Genomic DNA, 17,489 nt, shown 5'->3' with positions numbered 1-17,489 from the left:
TGATCAACATCTTCACGCAGAAGTTATAAGCCAGTGCAGGACAGTGATAAAAGTCATAGCATTACAGGTCACGGTATTACAAAGTACGCTGCCTCAGCAGAAACAAATGTAAAACAAAATAGATATAAAGACATTGTTCAGTGAAGTAGTTTCAAGCAGCAGATACCAAAGCATTGTTTGAAGTTTTGCAGCATTGTCCTTCCCCCTTTGCAGCTAGCCCATGTACCAGGTCTAAATTACTTTGTTATTGACAATAATTTAATTCAAAGGACTATCTGCCTCAAAGGATAACAATAATCTATTTATCTCATGATAATCTACTTCAAAGAGTTTTAATGAAGTTTTCTTAGCTTGGATGGTGAAGGTTGAACATCTGAATCATCTACAGTGTCTGGAGAGTTGCATTAGAGATTAAATGAGTTGGTTTTCACAAGAAAATATCAACATTTTTAATGGGCTGCAGGTTTAATCACATTTCCTACCTCATGCAAACCTTGCCCTTCAGACGGGACAGAGACCTTAGGAGGGTCTTTTCCAGTTTGGGATTGCTGAAAATCAGAATAAGGGAATGAACAGCCGGAAAAGCATACTGAAATAGTGACACATAAAACTGCACAGGATTTTCCTGATTCCTGAGATAAATCAGTGACAAGACCAAACATGTAAAGTTAATGCCGTAAATGAGGAAGAAAGACAGAATAGATTTCATGGCTTTGATATGGGCATCGGTGCTGAGGTTCTTCACTGAGTTTGTCTGCATCTTGCGCTGGTGTCTCCAGAGAGAAAAGAGGAGGAGAAGGGCAGAAGAGATTACTGCCGTGAATGCAACGGCAAACCCCAAGCCAGTGGCAAAAATAATAGGTAAAAAATGTTTATCCGTTCTGACAGCTAGTCTCCAGAAATTTCCCAGGCTGGTGGAATTGAAGTTGTCACGATAGTCTTTGTCAGTGACGTCGTAGACAAGAATGCAGAAGACCAGGGATAAAAGCACGAACGCCCCCAACAGCCGTGGCACGATCCTGTCAATTTTCACTTTCAGGTAGATGAAGAAGCAGTGCCTGAAATTTGCAATTTTTATACAATAAAAGACACAGAGACAGGCAGAAACCCACAAGTTTGAGGAATTTAAAAAGGAATGAATAGCTACAAATATTTGTGGTGTGGGGTAAACATAAAAGCAGTGAGCATAAAATGTTGAAAGAATGCAATATAGCCCCGTGATGCACAAATACCAGAACCTGACGCAGCCCAGAAACAGCAAGATCTTCTCGTTGGAGTTAAAGCTTTTCTTTTTGACCCAAGCAATACAAAGCACAGAAACAATGAAAGCGTTTATCCACATGCCAGCAAATGCCTGAAGTGTGATGATGGCCGTAGCTATGGCGTCGTATGAAGTGGCATTAAATAGATGTTGGGAGTAACAGGCTTGCATCCTCCAAGGTGGGTAGCGGTGCTGTGCCAGCAAGGTGAGCTGCTGCACCGATGCTTCGCGCAGGTTGGCAGCAGCTGTGTCCCGAGTGTCGCGTACGGGAACAGGAGCTTTATAGAGCTGCTGGTGGTGGGGACTGCGGTGCTGCTCCTGCGGAGAGCAGGGCAGGTGCAGGAATGTAAATGTGCTGGGTATTCCCTTACCCGGTCTCAGTGTCAGTCTTTCCTATTTGAATTTCAGTTCCAAAGAGCGATGTTGGGTGACACAGACAATGTAGGTGCTTTTCTGCAGCGAGCAGTGATTGTGCTGTGTTTGATGGCTGCCAGGATTCATGATCTGGGTTCTCCTGTCCCGTCGTCAGCTACGATGGTCACGCGGAGGGGTGTGCTCGGTGAAGCATGGTCAGGGGAGTCACTGTCCCTTTTCGCTGCAGAGTCCAGGAGCTGCAAAAGTTGATGAAGTATCTGGAACCTGGAGTTCATTTTTATCCTTCGAGGGCACTGGAATCCGTGTTAGCTTTGCCAGTGGTAATGCCTTAGTTGTAAGGGAAAACCCACGTGGCAGGGGGAAGGCATTGGAGGAGAAGCCGGGCTTTCTTTTAAATTGAAGCGTGCAGAGGAAAAGGGCAAACATAAGCAGGAGTCCCTGTGCCAGGACTGAAAACTCCTCTGCTGGCAATGTGAGGAGTTGTAGGGACAGGACCATGCAGGGTTACCTGCACAATGATATTCCCTCCAGTTTCCTAGTGACCTAAAGTCTCCTGGAAACTATTGTGGTTTTTTTTTTATCCGTCAAGGTGTGTTAAGCTCTGAAGGGCCCGGAGTGCCTATAGACTGTGGTTTTGTGCTGCTGTGGTGAAATCAGGAAAAATTTAAGTGCTAACAAATAGTTATGTGACTACAAGAAAGAAACCACCAGCATTGTCTTTCTTCAGAACGATACCTTGTTTTCGAGTTGATCTAAATGCAAGCACTTCTCTTTGAATATTGTCATCACATGCTCCTATTTGCATATTTTTGCTAAGGCCTTTGCTACAGCATTAACACATGGACATGTTTTTTACAGAAGGCCTGGAGTTCGTCTCCAGAACAAAACATGGTACCTATCACATGTTCCTATAAGTCCATTTAGCTTGTCCAGTGGCTCATAAGAAAAGTTCTGTTGATATCTTCACCACACTTTATTTTTCATATTGCCCACAGAACATCAATCTCATAGCGAGGTTTAGATGCTTCCATTTGAATCATTATGGATCATTTGAAACCAGTCACACTTGAGTGAGGTGACATTAGGAATCTTTACTGCATTTATGGATGGGTATTGTCTGGCAGGTCAAAAGAGAAGTGCTTAACAAAAACAAGCCAATGCTGTGAGGCTAAAAAGGCAAGAATGAATGTGAAGCCAGGTGATTTCCAGTTCCTTCAGACCTGCAAAAGGTCAGGAATGAAGCTATCAACCTGTGATGGTGATGAGACTGCTCTTGTGAGTGTGAGGAGCAACCTTAGAGGTGCTGGACACAACGCTGCTGCCCTGCGGCAGGATAGCAGCAAGAAACATCCTTTAGCGAACCACCCAATGCATCTCTGCAGTAGTGGACTTCTTCCCCTACAAGTTGTGTTTCTAGAGGATGATTTGGCAGTTTCTGTTGTCACCCCTCATTCTGCTGGTCCTCTGCAGGCAGGCTGAGAAGTGTCAAGTGACAAGTGCTTTTCAGTGAATTCAGGTTGACTTGTGTCTCGTGGCCCCAATTTTATGGGATGGATGTTGGTGACCATGATTCTGGGGGAAGGATGCTGATGAGGCATGTGGATTAACTCCTGCTTTGCACTCTTGGATACCTCAGTCCCCTCTCCGCTCATACTGGACTTGTGGCATGGGCCAGGTGGATGCCCTGTGCACACGTGGTAGTACTGAGTGTGCAACCCACGAAGACTCCATACCCCCCCGGCTCTCAAGGTGGGTAGTCGTGCTTCTCCCCTGACCCCCATCTTCTGGAGCTCCCCCCTCCCTGTCCCGTAACAACCCTCTGACTTATTGCAGCGCCCGACTGCGGGGTCTCGTAGGCTGGGAGGAAAGATGGCTGGCAGGCTGCAAAGCCCAGCGAGGGATCTCCCTGCTGAGTATCTCCTTCTTCCTCTGTCTGCAGCCGCATCGGGACTGTCCTTCCTCCGACGGACTGGGGTGCAGCGTCACGCTGGGCAAGTGAGCAAAGGGGAGGCAAAGGCATCAGCAACAGCGGCATGAAGACAGGAGCAGGAGGCGCTGGAGGTGTGTGGGAGCAAGAGAGCTGCAGGAATGTGCAAACCCCCTTTGTGTGTCTGCCAGGAGGAGAAAACCTCTGAATTGTTGGAGGCAAAGCTCGGCCCTGCGCTTCCCTTGTCACCACAGAGCCTTTCTTCAGCACTGCTTCACCCTGACCCACTGGACTCTCGTCCATAGGGCAAGCCCTGGGTGGGATTCCCGTGTGAATACACTGGGAGCGCTTCGCTTCATAGGCACGTGAATGGGACCAAACGAGGACCCATTGCTGTACTCCTACTCTGAGGGATGAGGTCTGTGAGATTTCCTGAGGAAATCCAAACCAGCACATTTTGTGTTGGCATTCTGTTGATTACAAAAAGAATGCTGTTTTTCAGTTAGAGCTGATGCTTTGTCCACAGCGTCAGATGAAGACGAGTTTGTTTGTATCTACCAAGATGTTTCCAGGAATATGAAAAAACCACCAAGCAAACCTTCTCTTCAAGTGATTTCTTCAGGTCGCAGGCCATGAGCCTCTTCTTTTTAAGAAGGTCTGCTTTCCATACTCAGGAGCTTTGTTGGTCTCATGTCAAGATGGGGCCAGGACGGTTTGTAAAGGGGAGGAAAAGAGTGAGACTGTCTCTGAAGAATCCACAGAAATATTAAATAGCTTGATAGCTACCTGAGTGCTACCAGGGTGAATATGTTAAGAACAGTTATAAAACGCGGAGGCAGATTGCTTCTGAGATTGGCTTATAGCTATATCTAAGGAGATTAAAACTGGCCTTTCCTTTTAAAGTTCAACTTTTTTGATGGCTTATGCTTATCTGCACTTCTGAAGGCTTCTCGCCTGCAGGAGACAGTATCTACACTGCCAGGTATCACCAGACGATCTTCTGAAAAGGGTTGTCCTACTAGAAGACCACATCTCCTTTATCGGGGCAAAAGCAGACGTGAGAAGCCTTCTGCTGGTGGAAACACATGAAAAGGTTGTTCTCCAAAATGCATCAGAAAGAAAGCTCAAGGGCTTCTTATAGATTGCATCCATGTCTAGCAGGGATGAGGCTACACCTAAGATGACCCCCCACAAGAGCATTTTGGGTATACCTGAACTCTGTAGATCTTCAGGAGGCCGCTGAGTTTTGAGGCTGCACATCTGGCAAATGTACTCCTGGGTGGGTGTTTTGAAACAGAAGCAGAAGTAAAACCTGCCGAGATGCATGAAAAATAGACACTTGGCTCTTGGCATGAGGTAAGAAGTTCCTCTGGACCTGAGCTGGTGAAAGAAATGAGCAATTCATGCTGGAACTATGTCATGTTTAGGTAATCTGCTGTGGTGGGTTGGCCTTGGCCAGCTGCCAGACCCCCAGCCAGCCCCTCCCTCACTCTTGCTCCTCCAGAGGACAGGGGTGAAAAATGAAATGGCCAAACTGGATAAAGACAGGGAGATCACTCACCATGACTCTGTCACGGGAAAAAGAGGCTCGACCTGGAGAAAATCAAATGAACTTATTGTCGGTTGAAACTTGAGTAGGAGGATGAGGAACAAAGAGAAAACTAAAACAAATTACCTTTACCACCCCCCCCCCCCCCCCCACTCCTTCTTCCCAGGCTCAGCTTCACTCCTTCATTCCCATCTCCTCTACCTCCTGCTCCCAAGTGGTGGAGGGGGATGGGGAATAGGGGTTGCAGTCAGTTTGTAATGCATTGTCCCTTCCACTCCTTCCTCCTCGTGCTCTTCCCCTGTTCCAGCGTGGGTCGCTCCCATGGGCTGCAGTCCTTCAGGGCACAGCCACCTGCTCCAGCATGGAGTCCTCCCCAGGCTGCAGGTGGAGATCTGCTCCACTGCGGACCTCCATGTGTTGCAGTGGGACAACCTGTCTCACCGTGGTCCTCTCCACGGGCTACAGGGGAATCCGTGCTCTGGCACCTGGAGCACCTCCTCCCTTCCCTTCTCTGAGCCTGTTTGTTGCAGGACCGTTTCTCACAATTGTCCTCACTCCCCACTGGCAGGCAGTGTTTTTGTCCTTTCTTAAGCAGATTGTCCCAGAGGAGCCCCCAGCATTGCTGATGGGCTGAGCTGTGCGCTGTGGTGGGTCCACAGGAGCCGGCTGGGACTGTCTTTCCCCAGCACAGGGCAGCTTCGACTTTGCCTTGCAGACACTGCGATGGACCCCCCAGCAGGCAGCACCTGGCATGGACACGCTGCACATCTGCCCATGGGTCACTGCGAGGCGAAAGTGCAACTTTATTCCACACCGCACTTTGCACAAAACCCACCTCCCTCGGAGTTTTACCGAGCCAGAGTCCATTGATAAAAGCAGATCTTGTAAAAAATAAAAGCAGACCAGGAGAGTGGTTGCCTAGAGCAGGCAAAATGATGTATTTGCATGAAGTGGGGCAGAGAGAGGACACGTAAGGTGGGCATGGGAAGTGGGTTCTGTACCCACCCCACCCGTTGTTAGAAGTTTTGCAGCATTGTCCTTCCCCCTTTGCAGCTATCCCATGTACCAGGTCTAAATTACTTTGTTAATGACAATAATTTAACTCAAAGCATTATCTGACTCAAAGGATAACAATAATCTATTTATTTCATGATAATCTACTTCAAAGAGTTTTAATGATATTTTCTTTGCTTGGATGGCGAAGGTAGAACATCTGAATCATCTACACTGTCTGGAGGGTTGCATTAGAGATTAAATGACTTGGTTTTCACAAGAAAATATCAACATTTTTAATGGGCTGCAGGTTTAATCACATTTCCTACCTCATGCAAACCGTGCCCTTCAGACGGGACAGAGTTCTTAGTAGGGTCTTTTCCAGTTTGGGATTGCTGAAAATCAGAATAAGGGAATGAGCAGCCGGAAAAGCAAACTGAAAAAGTGAAACATAAAATATCACAGGATTGTTCTTGTCCATGGAATAAGTTAGTGACAAGACCAAACATGTAAAGTTAATGCCGTAAATGAGGAAGAAGGACAGAATAGATTTCATGGCTTTGATATGGACATCGGTGCTGAGGTTCTTCACTGAGTTTGTCTGCATCTTGCGCTGGTGTCTCCAGAGAGAAAAGAGGAGGAGCAGGGCAGAAGAGATTACTGCCGTGAATGCAACGGCATATCCACAGACAGTGGCAATAATAATAGGTAAAATACGTTTATCCGTTCCGACTAACAGTCTCCAGATGTTTCCCACGCTGGTGGCATTGAAGTTGTCATCATACTGGTTATCAGTGACTTCATAGCCAAGAATGCAGAAGACCAGGGATAAAAGCACGAGCCCCCCCAACAGCCGTGGCACGATCCTGTCAATTTTCACTTTCAGGTAGATGAAGAAGCGGTGCCTGAAATTTGCAATTTTTATACAATAAAAGACACAGAGACAGGCAGAAACCCACAAGTTTGAGGAATTTAAAAAGGAATGAATAGCTACAAATATTTGTGGTGTGGGGTAAACATAAAAGCAGTGAGCATAAAATGTTGAAAGAATGCAATATAGCCCTGTGATGCACAAATACCAGAACCTGACGCAGCCCAGAAACAGCAAGATCTTCTCGTTGGAGTTAAAGCTTTTCTTTTTGACCCAAGCAATACAAAGCACAGAAACAATGAAAGCGTTTATCCACATGCCAGCAAATGCCTGAAGTGTGATGATGGCCGTAGCTATGGCGTCGTATGAAGTGGCATTAAATAGATGTTGGGAGTAACAGGCTTGCATCCTCCAAGGTGGGTAGCGGTGCTGTGCCAGCAAGGTGAGCTGCTGCACCGATGCTTCGCGCAGGTTGGCAGCAGCTGTGTCCCGAGTGTCGCGTACGGGAACAGGAGCTTTATAGAGCTGCTGGTGGTGGGGACTGCGGTGCTGCTCCTGCGGAGAGCAGGGCAGGTGCAGGAATGTAAATGTGCTGGGTATTCCCTTACCCGGTCTCAGTGTCAGTCTTTCCTATTTGAATTTCAGTTCCAAAGAGCGATGTTGGGTGACACAGACAATGTAGGTGCTTTTCTGCAGCGAGCAGTGATTGTGCTGTGTTTGATGGCTGCCAGGATTCATGATCTGGGTTCTCCTGTCCCGTCGTCAGCTACGATGGTCACGCGGAGGGGTGTGCTCGGTGAAGCATGGTCAGGGGAGTCACTGTCCCCATTCGCTGCAGAGTCCAGGAGCTGCAAAACTTAATGAAGAATCTGGAACCTGGAGTTCATTTTTATCCTTCGAGGACCCTGAAATCCATGTTAGTTTTGCCAGTGGTAATGCCTTAGTTGTAAGGGAAAACCCACGTGGCAGGGGGAAGGCACTGAAGGAGAAGCTGGGCTTTCTTTTAAATTGAAGCGTGCAGAGGAAAAGGGCAAACATAAGCAGGAGTCCCTGTGCCAGGATTGAAAACTCCTCTGCTGGCAATGTGAGGAGTTGTAGGGACAGGACCATGCAGGGTTCCCTCCACAATGATGTTCCCTGCAGTTTCCAAATGACTTAAAGTCTCCTGGAAACTGTTGGGATTTTTTTTTTATCCGTCAAGGTGTGTTAAGCTCTGAAGGGCCCGGAGTGCCTATAGACTTTGGGTTTGTGCTGCTGTGGTGGAATCAGGAAAAATTAAAATGCTAAGAAATAGTTATGTGACTACAAGAAAGAAATCACCAGCATTGTCTTTCTTCAGAATGATACACTTGTTTTCGAGTTGATCTAAATGCAAGCACTTCTCTTTGAATATTGTCATCACATGCTCCTATTTGCATATTTTTGCTAAGGCCCTTGCTACAGCATTAACGCATGGACATGTTTTTTACAGAAGGCCTGGAGTTCGTCTCCAGAACAAAACATGGTACCTATCACATGTTCCTATAAGTCCATTTAGCTTGTCCAGTGGCTCATAAGAAAAGTTCTGTTGATATCTTCACCACGCTTTATTTTTCATATTACCCACAGAACATCAATCTCATAGCGAGGTTTAGATGCTTCCATTTGAATCATTATGGATCATTTGAAACCAGTCACACTTGAGTGAGGTGACATTAGGAATCTTTACTGCATTTATGGATGGGTATTGTCTGGCAGGTCAAAAGAGAAGTGCTTAACAAAAACAAGCCACTGCTGTGAGGCTAAAAAGGCAAGAATGAATGCGAAGCCAGATGACCTCCAGTTCCTTCAGACCTGCAAGACGTCAGGAATAAAGCTATCAACCTGTGATGGTGATGAGACTCCTCTTGTGAGTGTGAGGAGCAACCTTACAGGTGCTGGACAATATGCTGCTGCCCTGCGGCAGGATAGCAGCAAGAAGCAACCTTTAGCGAACCACCCACTGCAGCTGGCCATGAGTGGGTTTGTTCCCCTGCAAGTTGTGTTTCCAGAGGCTGATTTGGCAGTTTCTGTCCCTGCCACCCCTCATTCTGCTGGTCACTGCAGGCAGGCTGAAAAGTGTCAAGTGACAAGTGCTTTTCAGTGAATTCAGGTTGACTTGTGTCTCGTGGCCCCGATTTTATGGGATGGATGTTGGTGACCATGATTCTGGGGGAAGGATGCTGATGAGGCATGTGGATTAACTCCTGCTTTGAGCTCTTGGGTACCTCAGTCCCCTCTCCGCTCATACTGGACTGGTGGCATGATCCAGGTGGATGCCCTGTGCACACGTGGTAGTACTGAGTGTGCAACCCACGAAGACTCCATACCCCCCCGGCTCTCAAGGTGGGTAGTCGTGCTTCTCCCCTGACCCCCATCTTCTGGAGCTCCCCCCTCCCTGTCCCATAAAAACGCTCTGACTTATTGCAGCGCCCGACTGTGGGGTCTTGCAGGCTGGGCAGAAAGATGGCTGGCAGGCTGCAAAGCCCAGCGAGGGATCTCCCTGCTGAGTATCTCCTTCTTCCTCTGTCTGCAGCCGCATCGGGACTGTCCTTCCTCCGACGGACTGGGGTGCAGCGTCACGCTGGGCAAGTGAGCAAAGGGGAGGCAAAGGCATCAGCAACAGCGGCATGAAGACAGGAGCAGGAGGCGCTGGAGGTGTGTGGGAGCAAGAGAGCTGCAGGAATGTGCAAAACCCCTTTGTGTGTCTGCCAGGAGGAGAAAACCTCTGAATTGTTGGAGGCAAAGCTCGGCCAACTTCTTCCCTTGTCACCACGGAGCCTTTCTTCTGCCCTGCTTCACCCTGACCCACTGGACTCTGTCCACAGGGCAAGCCCTGGGAGGGATTCCCGTGTGAATACATTGGGAGATCTTCGCTTCACAGGCACGTGAGTGGGACCAAACGAGGACCCCTTGCTGTACTCCTACTCTGAGGGATGAGGTATCTGAGATCTCCAGAGAAAATCCAGACCAGCATATTTTGTGTTGACATTCTCCTGATTACAAGAAGAATACTATTATTGAATTAGAGGTGATGCTTTGTCCACAGCGTCAGATGAAGACAGGAATTTGTATCTGCCAAGATATTTCCAGCAGTATGAAAAAACCACCAAGCAAACCTTCTCTTCAAGTGATTTCTTCGGGTCGCAGGCCATGAGCCTCTTCTTTTTAAGAAGGTCTGCTTTCCATACTCAGGAGCTTTGTTGGTCTCATGTCAAGATGGGGCCAGGACGGTTTGTAAAGGGGAGGAAAAGAGTGAGACTGTCTCTGAAGAATCCACAGAAATATTAAATAGCTTGATAGCTCCTGAGTGCTACCAGGGTGAATATGTTAAGTACAGGTATAAAACGGGGAGGCAGATTGCTTCTGAGATTGGCTTATAGCTATATCTAGGGAGATTAAAATCTGCCTTTCGTTTTAAAGTTCAACTTTTTTGATGGCTTATGCTTATCTGCACTTCTGAAGGCTTCTCGCCTGCAGGAGACAGTATCTACACTGCCAGGTATCACCAGACGATCTTCTGAAAAGGGTTGATGGAGGATAGGTTGTTTCACAGCACTGGTTACCTGCTCCGGTGCCTTTACGGTATTGCCATCAGCTCCTCCGTTTTCTGGCATGGGATCATGGTGAGATTTTACTTCCTTTGCCTGTGATCTCAAAACTGTACTTTCTACGTTTCAGATCCCCAACTTTGTTGAAGACAGAGGTAAGGATGCGATGTTTTTATGTTAGTGGAAAACTGTCAGTCCTGAAGTGGGGAATTATATCAGCTCCTGTCATTTGGTCAGTAACTGAGGTGTATTATTTCTTGCGATTGCTGATGATGTTGATGGAGGTCAGCTTAGAAAGGACATTCTAGAAATAATCTCAGGTAATTCAGGAGACTAAATAAGCCGAGTGTTGAATTACTACAGAGATCTGAGGTAGCCTTTGGGGACCACAAGTGTGGCAGATGTGATGGCACCAGAGGGGACTGAAAGCTGCCTCCTATGTGAGAAAAATCCCAAATGTATCATGGATGTGGTGAGTATTGCACGGCAGTAAAAAATGTGTGACGTTAACGCCAGTGACTTCTGGAGAGAAGGGAGAAGACCTCCAGTTTGGTGTCTGGTGACAGTCAGGGAAGATGGAAAGGCAGGAGCCGGGCATAGGGCAAAGGACAGAAAGGTCCATAGAAGGTTGGTGTTGGAAAGGGAAGATGAAAAGGCCAGGAAGTTTCCACGAGGATAATTGTGTCAGAAACTCAGGGTTTTAATCTTTAGTTTAGAAACGTGCTCAGCTGCTCCTCTGGAAGGCTCAGCAACCCCTGGATCAAAGCTGCATCCTTCCCCACTGCACTCTTCTGCAACATGACTCCTGGAAGAACCAGAGCAGTGGCTCTAACTGAAATTGTGCCTCGTTGATGTGCATTTCTCTGAAGTGAGTTGGTTGGCTTCACATAACTGATGAGCAAGATGCGAAGCTTGAGTAGCTTCGTCCCTGTTCCAGGGTTTCAGAGCATTGGCTTGAGAGAGTTCTCATTTCCTGACCTAGCCTGTTATCTGCTTTATGGTCTGGTGTAGGTTTCTTTTGGTTTTGCTGACAGAACAGAAAAATAGGTGTAGGGTTGTTGGTTTTTTTTCTTTTTCTATTTCTTTCTCTTCTCCCCATTTGTATGGGAGGAGACTAGAAGTTATTTCTCTATTTCCTTTGGTGCAGATGGAGGACTGGCAGGGAGGAAGGCAGTGGGGTCCAAGAGAGCTGGTTACTGTTTCAACATCACTTCCTCCATGCTCAGGATCGGTGCATCCCCCTGAGCAAGAAATGTAGAAAAGGAGGCAGGAGACCCGCATGGATGAACAAGGAGCTTCTAGTGGTGATCAGATGGAAGAGCAAGGTCCATGTGGAAAGAGGGACCGGCCACTTGGGAGGAGTACAGGAATGTTGTGAAAACATGCAGGGATGCAACGAGGAAGGGTAAGGTCCACCTGGCATTGAATCTGGCAAGGGATGTCAAGGACAAGAAGAAAAGCTTCTTCAAGTACATCAGCAGCAAATGGAAGAGTAGGGATAATGGGGGACCACAGCTGAATGAGGTGGGTGCCGTGGTGACGGAGGATACAGAGAAGGCAGAGTTACTGAATGCCTTCTTTGCTTCAGTCTTCAGTGCTAAGGCCGGCCCTCAGGCATCCCAGGCCCTGGAGGTAAGAGGGGAAGCCTACAGAGAGGATGACCTTCCCTTGGTCGAGGAGGACTGTGTGAGAGATCACTAAAGAGATCTGAACGCCCACAAATCCATGGGCCCCGATGGAATGCACCCACTAGTACTGAGGGAGCTGGCGGATGTCATTGCTGAGCCACTCTCCATCATCTTTGAGAGGTCCTGGAGAACAGGAGAGGTGTCTAAGGACTGGAGGAATGCCAGTGTTACTCCAGTCTTCAAGAAGGGCAACAAGGAGGATCCTGGGAACTGCAGACCGGTCAACCTTACCTCCATGCCAGGAAAGATGATGGAGCAACTCATTCTAGAAGTCAACATCAAGCAAGTGGCCAAAAAGAAGGTTATCAGGAGTAGTCAGCATGGATTCACTAAGGGGAAATCATGCTTGACCAATCTGATAGCTTTCTGCGATGGCATGAGTGGCTGGGTAGATGGGGGTAGAGCAGCGGATGTTGTCTACCTCGACTTCAGCAAGGCTTTTGACACTGTCTCCCATAACATCCTCCTAGGGAAGCTCAGGACATGTGGGCTTGATGAGTGGTCAGTGAGGTGGATAGAGAAGTGGCTGAGTGGCAGAGCTCAGAGGGTTGTCATCAGCAGCACTGTGTCTAGTTGAAGGCCTGTAACTAGCGGTGTCCCCCAGGGCTCAGTACTGGGCCCAGTTTTGTTCAACTTCTTCATCAGTGAGTTGGATGAAGAGTTAGAGTGTACCCTCAGCAACATTGTGTGATTCTGTGATTCATGATTCTGTGACTGGCGCGTTGGCTATTTGAATGTTCACTGTAGTTCTTGATATGTTACTCTGGCCTACACGTTTGTTTATCTCACTGCAGCAACAGGAAGGAAGCTTTTCGAAGGTGATACTATGTTAGCGGTATGTGCTGCTGATCTAAACCAGCACCAGCAGGAGTTTAGATTGGGCTTAATGGTTAACACAAGCAAAGTGCTCTGAGTGTCTAGTTTTGGTCAGCCAATTCAGATCCTTTCTTTTTAGCAGAACAACAGGAAGGTATTTTTTTTTGCTTTACCACTGCAAGAAAAGACAGAGAAGTGTGAAAGCTAATAGTTCAAAAACACATTCTTGTACTTTGTTATAAACTTCTTCCCTTTCAATTTTTGCGGGGATGGAGAGGAACAAGGAAGGGAGTGCTCTTTTGCCCACAGAAAAGGCAAACTTTAAAATAGAAATCTTACACATTAAGCTTTTTTGCCTTCACTTCAGCTGTTCAAATTATCCTGCCGTGGCTCCTGATGTTCTCTGAGCAGAAACTCTCCCTCTGGATGTCTTTCTAGTAGAGAGTGTGTAGAAAGAGTGAGTCCGTGGCACTGTTGTCCTGCTAGAAGACCGCATCTCCTTTATCGGGGCAAAAGCAGACGTGAGAAGCCTTCTGCTGGTGGAAACACATGAAAAGGTTGTTCTCCAAAATGCATCAGAAAGAAAGCTCAAGGGCTTCTTATAGATTGCATCCATGTCTAGCAGGGATGAGGCTACACCTAAGATGACCCCCCACAAGAGCATTTTGGGTATACCTGAACTCTGTAGATCTTCAGGAGGCCGCTGAGTTTTGAGGCTGCACATCTGGCAAATGTACTCCTGGGTGGGTGTTTTGAAACAGAAGCAGAAGTAAAACCTGCCGAGATGCATGAAAAATAGACACTTGGCTCTTGGCATGAGGTAAGAAGTTCCTCTGGACCTGAGCTGGTGAAAGAAATGAGCAATTCATGCTGGAACTATGTCATGTTTAGGTAATCTGCTGTGGTGGGTTGGCCTTGGCCAGCTGCCAGACCCCCAGCCAGCCCCTCCCTCACTCTTGCTCCTCCAGAGGACAGGGGTGAAAAATGAAATGGCCAAACTGGAGGGTTCAGCTAAAGACAGGGAGATCACTCACCATGACTCTGTCACGGGAAAAAGAGGCTCGACCTGGAGAAAATCAAATGAACTTATTGTCGGTTGAAACTTGAGTAGGAGGATGAGGAACAAAGAGAAAACTAAAACAAATTACCTTCACCAACCCCCCCCCCCCCCCACTCCTTCTTCCCAGGCCCAGCTTCACTCCTTCATTCCCATCTCCTCTACCTCCTGCTCCCAAGTGGTGGAGGGGGATGGGGAATAGGGGTTGCAGTCAGTTTGTAATGCATTGTCCCTTCCACTCCTTCCTCCTCGTGCTCTTCCCCTGTTCCAGTGTGGGTCGCTCCCATGGGCTGCAGTCCTTCAGGGCACAGCCACCTGCTCCAGCATGGAGTCCTCCCCAGGCTGCAGGTGGAGATCTGCTCCACTGCGGACCTCCATGTGTTGCAGTGGGACAACCTGTCTCACCGTGGTCCTCTCCACGGGCTACAGGGGAATCCGTGCTCTGGCACCTGGAGCACCTCCTCCCTTCCCTTCTCTGACCCTGTTTGTTGCAGGACCTTTTCTCACAATTGTCCTCACTCCCCACTGGCAGGCAGTGTTTTTGTCCTTTCTTAAGCAGATTGTCCCAGAGGAGCCCCCAGCATCGCTGATGGGCTGAGCTGTGCGCTGTGGTGGGTCCACAGGAGCCGGCTGGGACTGTCTTTCCCCAGCACAGGGCAGCCTTGACCTTACCTTGCAGACACTGCGATGGACCCCCCAGCAGCCAGCACCTGGCATGGACACGCTGCACATCTGCCCATGGGTCACTGCGAGGCGAAAGCTCGACTTTATTCCACACCGCACTTTGCACAAAACCCACCTCCCTCGGAGTTTTACCGAGCCAGAGTCCATTGATAAAAGCAGATCTCATAAAAAATTAAAAGCAGACCAGGAGAGTAGTTGCCCAGAGCAGGTGAAATTTTGTATTTGCATGGAGTGGGGCAGAGAGAGGACACGTAAGGTGGGCATGGGAAGTGGGTTCTGTACCCACCCCACCCGTTGTTAGAAGTTTTGCAGCATTGTCCTTCCCCCTTTGCAGCTATCCCATGTACCAGGTCTAAATTACTTTGTTAATGACAATAATTTAACTCAAAGCATTATCTGACTCGAAGGATAGCAATAATCTATTTATTTCATGATAACCTACTTCAAAGAGTTTTAATGATGTTTTCTTAACTTGGATGGTGAAGGTTGAACATCTGAATCATCTACACTGTCTGGAAGGTTGCATTAGAGATTAAATGACTTGGTTTTCACAATAAAATATCAACATTTTTAATGGGCTGCAGCTTTAATCACATTTCCTACCTCATGCAAACCATGCCCTTCAGACGGGACAGAGTTCTTAGTAGGGTCTTTTCCAGTTTGGGATTGCTGAAAATCAGAATAAGGGAATGAACAACCGGAAAAGCATGCTGAAATAGTGACACATAAAACTGCACAGGATTTTCCTGCTCCATGGAATAACTGAGTGACAAGACCAAACATGTAAAGTTAATGCCGTAAATGAGGAAGAAGGACAGAATAGATTTCATGGCTTTGACATGGGCATCGGTGCTGAGATTCTTCACTGAGTTTGTCTGCATCTTGTGCTGGTGTCTCCAGAGAGAAAAGAGGAGGAGCAGGGCAGAAGAGATTACTGCCGTGAATGCAACGGCATATCCACAGACAGTGGCAATAATAATAGTTAAAATATGTTTATCCGTTCTGACTAACAGTCTCCAGATGTTTCCCACGCTGGTGGCATTGAAGTTGTCATCATACTGGTTATCAGTGACTTCATAGCCAAGAATGCAGAAGACCAGGGATAAAAGCACGAGCCCCCCCAACAGCCGTGGCACGATCCTGTCAATTTTCACTTTCAGGTAGATGAAGAAGCGGTGCCTGAAATTTGCAATTTTTATACAATAAAAGACACAGAGACAGGCAGAAACCCACAAGTTTGAGGAATTTAAAAAGGAATGAATAGCTACAAATATTTGTGGTGTGGGGTAAACATAAAAGCAGTGAGCATAAAATGTTGAAAGAATGCAATATAGCCCTGTGATGCACAAATACCAGAACCTGACGCAGCCCAGAAACAGCAAGATCTTCTCGTTGGAGTTAAAGCTTTTCTTTTTGACCCAAGCAATACAAAGCACAGAAACAATGAAAGCGTTTATCCACATGCCAGCAAATGCCTGAAGTGTGATGATGGCCGTAGCTATGGCGTCGTATGAAGTGGCATTAAATAGATGTTGGGAGTAACAGGCTTGCATCCTCCAAGGTGGGTAGCGGTGCTGTGCCAGCAAGGTGAGCTGCTGCACCGATGCTTCGCGCAGGTTGGCAGCAGCTGTGTCCCGAGTGTCGCGTACGGGAACAGGAGCTTTATAGAGCTGCTGGTGGTGGGGACTGCGGTGCTGCTCCTGCGGAGAGCAGGGCAGGTGCAGGAATGTAAATGTGCTGGGTATTCCCTTACCCGGTCTCAGTGTCAGTCTTTCCTATTTGAATTTCAGTTCCAAAGAGCGATGTTGGGTGACACAGACAATGTAGGTGCTTTTCTGCAGCGAGCAGTGATTGTGCTGTGTTTGATGGCTGCCAGGATTCATGATCTGGGTTCTCCTGTCCCGTCGTCAGCTACGATGGTCACGCGGAGGGGTGTGCTCGGTGAAGCATGGTCAGGGGAGTCACTGTCCCTTTTCGCTGCAGAGTCCAGGAGCTGCAAAATTTGATGAAGAATCTGGAACCTGGAGTTCATTTTTATCCTTCGAGGACCCTGAATTCCATGTTAGCTTTGCCAGTGGTAATGCCTTAGTTGTAAGGGAAAACCCACGTGGCAGGGGGAAGGCAGTAGAGGGTAGGCCAGACTTTCTTTTAAATTGAAGCCTACAGAGAAAATGATGTGGCAGATGTGATGGCACCAGAGGCGACTGAAAGCTCCCTTAAGTGTAGAAGCATGCTCAACCTCTCCTGTGGAAGGCTCAGCCACCCCTGCACCAATCCTTCATCCCTCCCCACTGTACCCTGCTGCCACATGACTCCTGGAGAAACCTGGGAGAGTTCTCACTTCCTGACACGTTGCCTGTTACCTGCCATATGGTCTAGTGTAATTTTCCTCTGTTTTTTTCTGACAGAACAGAAAACATGTTGTAGGGTTGGGTTGGTTTTTTTTATTTCTATTCTTATTCTCTCCACATGTTTGCAAGGAGAATATAAGTTATTTCCACAGCAAAATCTGTGAAGATGAACTGGCACTGCGACTGTACTTGTACGAGGACATTAAATTAAAATGTTACACTAGTAGGACCATACAGTGGCTGGAGTTTGGGTTCGGCTCTGCGTGGGTAATCTGGCACCTTAAAAAAATAAGGGTATAAAATAAGAATGCTGTGTTCTTAGAGCATGAAAAATGTAGATTAGCTGCT

At 47.5% G+C, this 17,489-nt stretch overlaps 3 protein-coding genes across 3 annotated transcripts; all 3 read right to left on the bottom strand.

Annotated features, from left to right (window-relative positions):
• Positions 1–478: 478 nt before the first annotated feature.
• LOC142358839 (taste receptor type 2 member 9-like) lies at positions 479–1,432 on the bottom strand. Its single transcript, XM_075411023.1, has one exon. The coding sequence runs from the start codon at positions 1,430–1,432 to the stop codon at positions 479–481; it is 954 nt and encodes a 317-aa protein (XP_075267138.1).
• A 4,998-nt stretch (positions 1,433–6,430) lies between these two features.
• LOC104326206 (taste receptor type 2 member 9) lies at positions 6,431–7,384 on the bottom strand. The gene has a single exon (XM_009940306.2). It carries the CDS (start codon positions 7,382–7,384, stop codon positions 6,431–6,433), a length of 954 nt encoding a protein of 317 aa, XP_009938608.2.
• An 8,005-nt stretch (positions 7,385–15,389) lies between these two features.
• On the bottom strand, positions 15,390–16,343 carry LOC104332433 (taste receptor type 2 member 9). The gene has a single exon (XM_009937842.2). It carries the CDS (start codon positions 16,341–16,343, stop codon positions 15,390–15,392), a length of 954 nt encoding a protein of 317 aa, XP_009936144.2.
• Positions 16,344–17,489: the final 1,146 nt, after the last annotated feature.

Source organism: Opisthocomus hoazin, chromosome 2 (assembly GCF_030867145.1).
Source record: "Opisthocomus hoazin isolate bOpiHoa1 chromosome 2, bOpiHoa1.hap1, whole genome shotgun sequence".
NCBI classification, from domain to species: Eukaryota; Metazoa; Chordata; class Aves; order Opisthocomiformes; family Opisthocomidae; genus Opisthocomus; species Opisthocomus hoazin.
Note: the sequence above shows the minus strand (reverse complement) of the source record. Positions and strands in the feature narration are given on the sequence as shown.